General features: G+C 44.7%; 2 protein-coding genes across 2 annotated transcripts in view; one reads left to right on the top strand and one right to left on the bottom strand.

The window, feature by feature from the left end:
* The window catches only part of LOC108787699 (IST1 homolog), a 20,096-nt gene that overhangs the window by 4,653 nt on the left and 3,602 nt on the right, over nucleotides 1-11,841 (bottom strand). Inside the window, exons 2-5 of the mRNA XM_018557312.1 lie at nucleotides 9,448-9,548; nucleotides 5,788-5,968; nucleotides 3,446-3,533; nucleotides 588-671 (exon numbers count right to left, since the gene is read on the bottom strand). Of these exons, the coding sequence (XP_018412814.1) occupies nucleotides 588-671; nucleotides 3,446-3,533; nucleotides 5,788-5,968; nucleotides 9,448-9,535 (441 nt within the window). The 5' untranslated portion in view covers nucleotides 9,536-9,548. The remainder of the gene's footprint in view (nucleotides 1-587; nucleotides 672-3,445; nucleotides 3,534-5,787; nucleotides 5,969-9,447; nucleotides 9,549-11,841) is intronic.
* Nucleotides 1-11,841, top strand: part of GALNS (galactosamine (N-acetyl)-6-sulfatase) — a 48,106-nt gene that overhangs the window by 35,979 nt on the left and 286 nt on the right. The gene's annotated exons all lie outside the window — the stretch shown is intronic.

The following is an 11,841-nucleotide window of genomic DNA, read 5'->3' as shown; positions in this document are numbered from 1 at the left end:
TCTCACTTGCTTGGAACAGAGAATGCCTAGTATTGTTATCAATGGATCCAAGGCATTCTCTGGTTGGATGTGGGACGGATTTTGACATCACTGCCCCTCATCCAATCAGAGAACGCCTTGTACTCATTGATAAAAATATCAGTGTTCTCTGAATTACTGCTGTGCTGTCCTTTATAGGTGGATATCAGTCTGGAGGAATAGGTGTTCTTGGGCAGGCTATACGTATTACACACATTTGATGCTGAGCCTCTATGGTTGAAAAAAACTGAAATCCAGTTAATGAAAGTGGTAAGCCAGGGACAGGCTGGAAAGCGCAAGATGATGCTGGATCTTGTCCAGATAGAAAATGAGGTCGGCTCCATCTGACCTGCTGCAGCTTCTAATGCACAATGTGAGAAGCTCCCAGTGTGCAGTGAAATCTGAGGAAGCCATTTCAGTCCAGGAGAGGAGCCGGTACAACTGTGCAAGACTGAAGGGACTTCAATATAAATCATGGGGGACTGTCCCCTAAAAATTGGACATAAGTTGCAGTCTGGCACAGATTCTAAAGCAGAGGTACATTGAATCAGTTCACATATCATACTCACCCTTTCACTGACGGTTCCTATCTGGTTTGTCCGGCAGAGGTTGCCGTATTCCTTGCTGTATTTATGGCATAGCTGGCTGGCCACCTGTAACAGAACGAGGCGAGTCAACCTTATTCAGTTATTCTTATATACAATAACAACAAAAAGTTTCCACTCTTAAAGCCTTTATTACCCACTGAAGCTCTGACATTTGCCCAATCGAATTGTAGAGGGCGGGGTTTGGTGTCTGAAGCGGGCAGGGCTTAATCATGACTTGAGCAGAAGTCAAAGCCCTGTGACAATCTGCGCCATAGGGACTCAAGGATCAGTCTGAAAGCTGAGTAACTTAGAGGCAGTCATAGTGCAGCACAGAGTTTACCTTACATATCTTTTAGTCCAGATCAGATTCCTTTTATAGCAAAACCTGAGTATTGCCCATGCACAGCAAAAGCAACAAATACTTCTCTGTCCTACTGTCTGAGCCAGCGAACTCCTTTAGTTGAGGGAAAGAAGCTTACTTAAAAGGGAACTATGACCCAACCTTTTTTGCCATAGTTCTCTTTAGCGTCACAGGAGGACGTATACTAATGTCCTCGTGTGATCCAAAGCTCAGCATATTGTGGGCTATTGTGTGTGTTAGGGGAAATGCCCATTTGCCCATATAACAAGTAACTTGTTGGGGAGTTGTTTTAGTTTTCTTTATGGCATAGTTTGTTTTAGATACTTTTACAATTTGTGTCTCATAGTCTGTTGTAGTCCCTTAAACACATCATTCCTTTGTTAGGTGTAAAAATGTTATAGGGATATAATTTCAGATTCTAAGCTTTTACGAGCAGGGCCCTCAACCCTCTTGTCTTGCAATGTGTGTAACAATGCTGTCTCCCTTTATTTTGTAAAAGCACTGCATAAACTGCTGTCATTATATAAATCCTGTATTATAATAATAATTTATATATATATATAATTTATTTTTAAATTATTATTATTAGGGATGCACCGATACCAGTTTTTTGGTATCAAGTACTAGTACTAATATTTTTTCCTGGTATTCACCGATACCGAATGCCAATACTGATAGCCAGGTGGATACCGATACCGATAGCCAGGTGGAGTGTAATGACCCACCACCCGGCTTCCCAATTAGCCGGGAAGCCGTCTCCATGCTCCCTCGTCACCAGGTGACGAGGAAGCATGGAGCTGGCTTTCTGGCCAATCAGGAACCTGAGGGGCGCGTACTGACTCACCGCCTGGCTTCCTGATTCAACAGTTTCCTGACCAATAAGGAAGCCAATAAGCGATTTATTACACGGCGCCTGGCCACCTCATTGGCGATGGAGCCAGCTTTCTGTCCAATCAGGAAGCTGGGCGGCGATTCATTACACACTGCCTGGATTCCTGATTGGCCGAGAAGCCGGCTCCATACTACCTGGTGATGAGGGAGCATGGTGCCAGCTTCACGGTCAATCAGGAACCCGGGCGGTGTAAAATTACTCGCCACCCGGCTTCCTGATACCGGAAGTTCTGGTATCGGGATAGGCATCGCGAGCATTTGGGCGAGTACAAGTACTTGCCCAAATACTCTGTATCAGCACCAATACCGATACTACTATTGGTGCATCCCTAATTATTATTATACGGGATTTATATATAAGGATTCATCATCATTAGTAGTATTTATAATCAAAACAGTGTTGTTCTTGCAATTCTGCTTTTGACCAGGTGGAGGAGCACAATACTCATATCATGTATCTATTGCTCCCTGTAAGGAATACACTGCTGCTATTTATTTGCTTTGCAAAGTATTTGGGAGTGGCTGTGTACACAGCAAATGCATTTTCGATAGGAATAAATTATCCCTACTCAGCAGTGTAGTTGGGATTTTTGCTGCCATCAGGGGACAGATGGAACAGAAAAACAAAGAGCCCATTTTATTTGAGATTTTCATATTTTAGGTGTTTATCGAAGAGACTTTATCAAATAGGTTCAGTTGTAATGTATTTTTTATTGTTTGCCCTTTGGTTGCCTGTAATTAAATGTTATGGGTTGTCTGCGTACAATAGGGACAGTTGTATACCTGTGGACTATATGGATGGTTGTATGTCTACATATTTATATATAGACACAAATGATATAAATCCACTTTATGTGCACCAAATGTCCAGATAAACCAAGATATCTCCTTATACAAGTAGTGGTGACATCATCAATGTGTTGTACACAGCCTGTGCAGAACGCAGAGCTGTGGGAGGGGCCCAGCAGGCTGCCTGCATAAAACTACAGGAAGGGGCGGAGACAAGACCAGTGACTGTGCACAATTAGAGAGCAGCAATGAGTGGCCTGTAATGCTGGCCACAGACTGTTGTCTTGCAATGGTTGTAAGGTAATTAAAAAAAGTAAGATCTGCCCATCTTGGACAGGCAGATCTTACTTGCGATAATCGCAAGCCCGCCCCACTGAGGGGCGGGCTTCCGATGACCGCAATGCTGAACGGGCAGTGTGCGTTTGCGCACACCGACCCGTGCGGCATTTATCTTATGAACATGCCAAACACCCGCCGACAATCGTACGATTCTCTGCTGGTTTTAGAAAATGTTCCAAAGATAAAAGTCATGCGACCGTACAGTAGAAACGGTCGCACGCCTTCCACACACCTTGCGATAATCGTACGATCGCGTGATTTCCCACGATTATCGCAAGGTGTGTGGGCACCTTAATACAGGAAGCTCCAGCACAGAGGTAACATTTCACACTGGATTTCTGCACACATCTGAAAGAATACACATGATTCTCTTATGATGACATTATTTGTTTAATCCAGAGTTGTTACAGAAGTAGATGTCACAATATTTTGGAAGCTTTTGTTAATTTTGCTCACTTACCGTCTTGAGCTCACAGACTTCAGTCTGCAGGCGTGGGGCAGCCCAGATCAGGGTGGATACAGCTTCAGCCAGCCCGGGGTCCAGTTCCCTGTAGAAGAGAAAATATGAATGTTTGTTAAAACCCTTACTGAACAAATTTGGGGTTTTTTAAATAATATTTTTGCACTCACTTTTTATATTTTTTTAATATATTTTTACTTAGTCACTTTATTGGGCTTTTTTCAAAACATTTTTGCTGCCATTTTGTTATATTTAGTTTAATAATAATAAAAAATATTTATAATGTAAATAATAAATAAGGTACAATATTTTTGGGTCAGTGAACTTTTGGCAGGCTATCACGCTGTCATTTTAGAAACGTTAAAGTTTAATATAAAATTACCAATTTACCATTAACCCCAAGTTGACTCTGATCCTTACTTTACCCCTAAAGCTAACCTTTAACCTCAACCTAAACTACAAATCTAACGCTTAACATAATGAAACCCTTAAACACATCCCTAAGGGCTTGTTCACACCAAGCGCGGAGCAGATGCAGAGCAGAGCGGTTACAGAACACATCCGAAATTCATCCAATGTATTCCAATGGTATTTTGGGCTCTAGTTCACACCAGAGCGTTCAGTTCCAGAGCATGTGGAAAAACTGCAACATGCCCTATTTTTCTGCTCTGGAATGCACCAAAACACGTGCAAATGTGTAGAGAATGCATGCAAACGCCCTGGAACGCACTGAAAGCCCATTTTAGGCTAAAAAAAAAAGATTTCTTTTTTTTTTAAACGGAACATGTCAACAATGCTGCAAAAAGCAGCAAAACACACTGCACTGCATGTGCAGAAACTCATGCAGATCTGGTCCGGATTTGGGGTGAACAAGCCCTAAAGCTGATCCTTAATAGGAGGTTTGAGTACACTGAGACCGTCAATCCCTAAGGGCCCATTCACATCCAGATTACCTCCAGACCAAACCAGACTGTTTCCGGACCCAAAATGCATCCTAATGTATCCCTATGCTATTCCTGGCCTCTGTTCCCACCAGCGCAGTCCGTTCCAGACTAGACCAGAAAAGTACTGCTTGTCCTATTTTGTCTGGTCTGGAATGCACTGGAACGCATTAAAAATGCATGGAACACACTGGAACGCACCTGTAAGATCATTTTAAGCACACACACAAAAATTCCAATCGCGGCAAAAGCGCAATGCACTATGTTCCAGATCTGGTCTGGAAAATGGTGTGAACCCAGCCTAAAGGAGCTTATAATTTCAGGAGGGGCCACTGCAATACAAAGAGACCATACAAAGAAGCAGAAAGGGCCTAAAAGGGTAATATGAACCCAGGGCCCAACGCTAAAAGCTACAGTGCAAACCACATAGCCAGCCAGGAGACACAGGGCATGTTCTCTGGGAAATACTGTTCAAATGATCTTCTCTAGAAGGAAAAGGAACCAAATCCCATTTTTGCATCACTGCTTAGATTCACCCTATTTAAGACCTGTCAAATGTCACATTCACTACACATTTGGTGAGCAGGTATTTCTCTGTGCACTAAACAGAGGAATCCTTGCTTTTTATGCTGAAACTTACTAGCTGCCCAAAGTTCTTTACCTGTGTTTTAAAAAAAATTAATGGAATTTAAGGAATCGTTTTTTTTTTGTTTTTTTTTTAAATGTACAAAATAAGATTCAAAATAAAAACAATAAAATAAAAGTTAAACTGATTACATTTCTTTTTTTTAAAGAATCAGAAAAATGAACCCTCAAAGTACTGATTCCATGAAATAAGACACAGGTTCAGCACATTGGAGAGCGTCGTCCTCACAGTCACTGCTGAAAGGTGAGCGAATGCCGGTATCTGAGGTGAGCGAACGCCGGTATGTGTTCGCTCACCTCCCGATCTGCTGAGCCGACCTGTGACAGTCTCATTGTCACAGGTCGGCTAGAACTATGAGGTGAGGGAAAAGCACTCACCTCATAGTTCTCCTTTAACTTAAATGGTTACATTAGCCGAATCTAAGCAGAGACACCTGGCAATTCTGCCGCAGGAGTCCGTAGGTTCTTGCCGTAAGATCTCACCGTGTGAACTGAGCCTTACGTTGGATTAGGGAAGGGTTAAAACCCTTTTTCCACTTTTTATTGCTGCCTATCTGGCCATCGAAGTGATTACTATTCAGTCCTTGTCCCAAGGGACAGTGACACCGGCACCATAGATGAAAACACATCTCCCAAACGAGGACACAGCTGTAAAACCCAAATAAAGTATTCAACCCTTTTCCATCCAGTTCTAAAAGAATCAAAACATTTGGGCTGGAGCTCCACTTTCACTTAGTGAAATCTGTTTAGTCTTACTTCGTGGACTGGATTAATCCGGTGCGGGCCAACAGGAGGTCACAGTACAGCTCCAGGATCTCCATAGCCTCCACCAAGTAGTCTTCTCGGATAATGTGCTCCACGCGGATTCGCGCTCGTTCGTCCTTTCGGCACGATAAATAGTCAGCAATCTCCTTCCTGGATTTCATGGCCATTTCAGCTGCAGGGACATAAGTTAAGTTGTGTCGTGGAGTGAAATCTATACTTTTAAATTGTCTGAATTAAATCTGCATCCTGTACAAGTTTCTAAAAAAGTCAAATTATCTTAAAGTCACAGACATCTTCTGCAATGGGTGCATGAAGTATAATTGTACTTTTGCATCCAATTTACACTAGGTGAGATGCTTTAAAGCAGGGGTGCCCACAATTTTTGTGTTAAGATCTACTTTTCAAATGACGAGCTACATGAGATCTACCAACGAAAAAAAAACTCCCTCGCTCTCCTGGCTGTCTCTCCTCGCTCTCCTGGCTGTCTCTCCTCGCTCTCCTGGCTGTCTCTCCTCGCTCTCCTGGCTGTCTCTCCTCGCTCTCCTGGCTGTCTCTCCTCGCTCTCCTGGCTGTCTCTCCTCGCTCTCCTGGCTGTCTCTCCTCGCTCTCCTGGCTGTCTCTCCTCGCTCTCCTGGCTGTCTCTCCTCGCTCTCCTGGCTGTCTCTCCTCGCTCTCCTGGCTGTCTCTCCTCGCTCTCCTGGCTGTCTCTCCTCGCTCTCCTGGCTGTCTCTCCTCGCTCTCCTGGCTGTCTCTCCTCGCTCTCCTGGCTGTCTCTCCTCGCTCTCCTGGCTGTCTCTCCTCGCTCTCCTGGCTGTCTCTCCTCGCTCTCCTGGCTGTCTCTCCTCGCTCTCCTGGCTGTCTCTCCTCGCTCTCCTGGCTGTCTCTCCTCGCTCTCCTGGCTGTCTCTCCTTGCTCTCTCCCCCTGGCTGTCTTCTCTCCCCTGGCTGTCTCTCCCTGCTCTCTCTCCTGGCTTACCTTGCTGTATTTTGCAAACAGTGTAGTGCAACAGGCTGTGTAAACTAATATTCTTTGATGTAATACATAGCACTTCAACCACCAGTATCCACCAGAAAGGTGTCAGAGAGCTTGGCTCAGCAGACTCAGGCTAATAGGTAATCATGTGTGCACAGCTAAATAAATATACCAAAATGGAATAAAGGGGCCGCCATTCACACCCTTCGTGATCTACCAGCATCAGCATTGAGAGCTACTGGTGGATCACGATCTACCTAATGGGCACCCCTGCTTTAAAGAGTCTCACAAACAAAAGTGGTGCAGAGGCTGCAGGTTTTCATATTTGAGAGTACTAGGATCTATAGCTGTTTAATATAGTAACCATGTTTAGGCCCAGTGGCCTAGGTTTGGCAGCTGTCCACAAAATGTGGTTTACCCCAGAATTCAGGGATCACCCTGTTTTGAAAATCTGTAAGTAATCTAGGTAAAATGAGCTCCAAACCCACTCTTTAAAAGTTCTAAATGTTTTTTATTGATTCCATGGAGGACAGATGGTTTACAAGAAAAAGCCAATGGGTTTCAGGGGCCAAAGAATCACCCTTCATCAGGGTTTCAGGCAGCTTGTTGCAAAATCTAATGGGCTCTAAATTAGGAGGCTGGGCTTGTATTGTCAAAGCCAGGAGCAGCTAGTCAGTGGGCCTCACTATAAGAAAGTTTTGCAGTCAGGTTGGTGTGGGTTTGGTGCTCCTTTTCGCTAGACCACCTACAGTTTTGTCAGTTTAACATTGAGACAAATCAGGTGGTGATAGTGGAGACAGATCCTCCAACTTAGTAGTCACTTTATCAAAAGTGTCCGCAAGCAATAAGTTTGTTGAAACCCTTGCCATGTCTCTAGAGCAGTGGTTCTCAACCTGTGTAACCTCGGGACCCACATGTTTCCTTGGTCATTAAGGCGTGACCCAAAAATGATTTCATTTATGAAACATTTTAATTTATTACACAAAACAACTTGTGCAGTATTCAGCAATATATATTTTGCTGAAAGTAAATTAATTAAAAAAAAATTAAAAGTTTATAAAGAATAAAAATTAAATATTTAAAAAAATTAAAATAAAAACGTGTGGGGGTGGCGGTTGCGGGGTACAGTTCCAATGGATGTTTATATAATGGGGGGGGGGGGGGGAATGTCTGCCCCGGGCGCCCATAACTCTGGTTACGCCACTGATACTGATGGACATTATGTGGGCTTGGAATACATAATGTCCATCAATGTACTCTGTCCTAATGTCCCCTGTCAGTGCAGAACCTGGAGGGGGTGGTGAGGGTGTCTGTATGGGGAAGGGGGGGCATTAGCAGGGGCACCACGGCAGGTTCTCTACTAAGCCCCTGCTAATGCCCCCCGAAGCTTCTGCATTGACAGGAGACATTACGACAGGGGACACTATTGGATATTATGTGGGCTTGGAATACATAATGACCATCGGTGTCCCCTGTCATAAAGTTCCCTGTCAGTGCAGAAGCTGGGGGAGGGGTGCATTAGCATAGGCTCTGCTGCAGGTAAAAAAATTGCAGCGGAGCCCCCTGCTAATGCCCCCCCCCATACCCTCCCCAGCTTCTGCACTGACAGAGGACAATATGACAGGGGACACTGATGGACATTATGTATTCTGAGCCCAGTCTGTGTAATAACATTAATTGTGTATTTAATTAACATACATTATGACAGGGGACAGTGATGGATATACATGATGGATATTATGTGGGCTTGGAATGCATAATATCCATCAGTGTCCCCTGTCCTGCCACAGTGCACATCTCCCTATCTGCCTGCCTACCTTTCTCTGATTCCAGCCGACTGAACTATCTGGACTGGAGAGTACAGTAGATACAGCGGCGGATTGATATCTGCTGTACTCTCCAGTGCAGACCGGAACTATAACTTAATTGTCGGGCGCCGCGGCTCCTGATATTAATGCGCCGGCCCGAAAGTGAGGAAATAGTCCCCTCTCTCCCCGGGCCATACCACTTTATCGGAGAGCCCGGGGGAGGCTGGGAGAGAGGGGACAGTTTGACATTATGAGGTTCCACAGGCTGAACCACAAATGCCCCCTCTAGTTCTCTCTAATGCAGATGGGCCGGTCTATGCAGACATGACGCCGCGACCCACTGCAGAGGGTGTCGCGACCCACTTTTGGGTCGCGACCCACGAGTTGAGAACCACTGCTCTAGAGGATTGTTTTTTTTTTCTTAACAAAACTCAATAGTAAGAGGGCACCCTTTTGAATTTTGTACATGAAGGCACAATTGCCTTAATAGGAAAGGAAGGCCCCATTCACACCTATGCGTATTGTAATATGCGCGTCTGTCGCGCGACCGTCACGCGGTTTTTGTACCGCGATTCGCGGTAAAAAAGTCGCGCGACCGTCGCGCGATTCCAAAGGCTACTTGGCAGTATACAAATGGAAAACGCCCTACAAAACGGACCAATACGCAGCAAAAAACGCTCCGGGACCTTTTCATGCGTGGGCCGTTTTGTAGTGCGTTCGGGACGGGCGGAAATACGGACAGGTGGGAACGATACCATTGACTACAATGCTATTTATTTTTTTGACCGTTTTGTAGAGAGTTCATCGAGCGTAGGACGCGCTACAAAACGCTCAGGTGTGAATGGGGCCGAACTCCTTACAGAACACTTACTTTTCTTTTTTTCCAGAAGTTTTAGACGGTTGATGACGAGCCTGAGATTGACCCTGAGTCGTTCCGGTTTAAATCCTGAACCCAGCATGGTGCCTTTGCCTCTAAAGAAAGAGAAAAAAGCACAAAATGAGAAATTCATGTACACAGGCAACAATTCTAATTTCTTGAATTGTATTGTGATTGTAATGTCTTCCTTATATTGTAAAGCGCTGCGCAAACTGTTGGCGCTATATAAATCCTGTATAATAATAATAACTCTTCCTCGCCATTCTTCCTAAAACGCTTATGCTGCCCTCTGCCCTCTCTGTTTTCAGCCTAGTGGAAATTAAGATGTTCTCTTAAAGAAATCTTTTACATTGGTTTTATTTATCATGTTAAAGAGTTCACTCCAAGATTAATAATGTTACACACGTGTGTTAATTTTTTTTTTTTATGTATTTTTGCATGTTCTATGCATAGATTATAATTCTACTGTATATGTACATGGTGGCAGACATTTTTGGTCATTACATATGTAGGTTCTGCTTCCTGCTTCTTTGCAGCACTACACAATAGTTGTACTTTACTGCTCCTTATCACAATGCAAGTTTATTGATTGGCCAACTGCCTGCTCCCTCTGTACCATGCTGACCGTGTGGCTTTGGCCCCTGGCTTGCTTGACTTCTCTCTAGTCCTGCTCCCTACCACGCTGATCCCTCAGCTGGCTTCTAGTCCTGCCTGACCTTCCCAGGGAAACTATTGCTGGACGTTTGCCAGGCAGTGGGCCTCAACATCTCGGCACCTGTGCTACTCTCTGTCTGCTCGCTCCCTTTCCCCACTTCCAGGGGTGTGAGACAAGAGTCGCAAAGGAGGCCTCCTCAATCAAGTCGGTCCTCTGCCAGGTACATGATACTTTGTCTTTGATTGAATCCTTGGGTCCTCAGGGGAGGAGTCACTGCTCTGACTTATTCACTTATGTGTGCAAATTTCAAGCCGATGTCTGAGGAGGACCAAGATGGCGACTTGGGAACCGGGCTGTGGCAGTGGAGCAGCAGACCACAGCAGGACAAGGCTGGACTTGATGGACAGGGGCGTATGTGAATTGAGGACATCCCTGTCTAACAGGTAAGAAGTGAAAATAAGCTTAAACCTGCAGCTTGTATACAAGGCCCCTTTCATACGGGCTGATCTGGAAGAGATCTGTGCACGGATCCCCACCTGATCACAGCAGATCGGAGCGATGTCACCGTATGTCATTGCAAGGTGGAGGAAAAAACTGAAACTGCCAGACCCCATGTTGGTCTTTGGGGAATTGGATGTAAATAGACATGTGTTTACATCAGATTACCCCTGAAACGGCACGATCAGGTCCGGCGAAACGGATCTCTGATCTTCCAGACCTGGCCGGAGGCGGGGGTCACCGGGTGTAAATGGATGGTACAGGGCTGCCTGTAGACTAACATTGGGCATCCGATCAAGTCCGCCAGAAAAATTGACAGGCAGACCTGACTGGACCACCCATGTGAAAGTGGCCTTAGAGTAATAATAAAAAAAGTTAAATACATAAATAATAACAAATATTATTGGTTATTTACCTGATAAGAAATGTAAAAAGTGTATATTTTATTCGTGTCCATAACAAATAAAGAAAGAACAAAACCGTTGTATGTTCCCTATGAAGTGGTTGCAGCGTCTAATTAAAACATAAAACAAACCAGTAAAAGGTTAACCACCAAACAATCTCTCTGCTTTGTGGATTTGCCAAGGTACATAGTACTGCCCTGTAGTCTGGCAGGTGTGCAAATGCCTTTCCTGTGAGTTTGTCTCTATCACATGGAGGACAGAAATAAGCAATCAGAATAATAAGCAATCAAAACATATACCTGCACATAGGCGTAACTCAGGGACATGCGGTCAGGGGAGGCAGGTGAGGCAGAAAAAAGGTGATCATTAAACTTTTTGTAGAACTACAAATGTCAGCCCTGCTGTAAGGTTTTGATGGAGGTGAACCTATGGAAAAGGTGACTGCATTCGGGTTAATTTCAGTGTGTAGGAGATGTTCAGAGGGCAATAAATCTACAGTGCTAAAAGTAAACAGAGGGGGATCTGTGATTAGACATACTGAGGTACTTACAGCTTAGCTTTTCTCATCAGCCCCCCTATTGGGGTCCCCTCCTACCCCAGGCCCCATAGCAGCTGCATGGGCTGCTGTAGCTATTGTTACGCCACAGTACCTGTATACTGAGTCGCCCTTTGCTCACTTTAGACCTTTTGTGCTATGCCACAACCACAGCTCAATAGGCAGAAAGCCAGCTGATATCAATGCCATGGAAACAGCAGGCTCACTTTCCAGAAGCAGAAGTAAAAGTTGAACTAATGGTGGCACCAGTGGCTCCATTCGTATACCGGAGTGGG

The sequence above is a fragment of the Nanorana parkeri genome, unplaced genomic scaffold (genome assembly GCF_000935625.1).
Source record: "Nanorana parkeri isolate BGI_ZX_2015 unplaced genomic scaffold, ASM93562v1 scaffold280, whole genome shotgun sequence".
Lineage (NCBI taxonomy): Eukaryota > Metazoa > Chordata > Amphibia > Anura > Dicroglossidae > Nanorana > Nanorana parkeri.
This window is presented reverse-complemented; position numbering and strand designations above follow the sequence as displayed.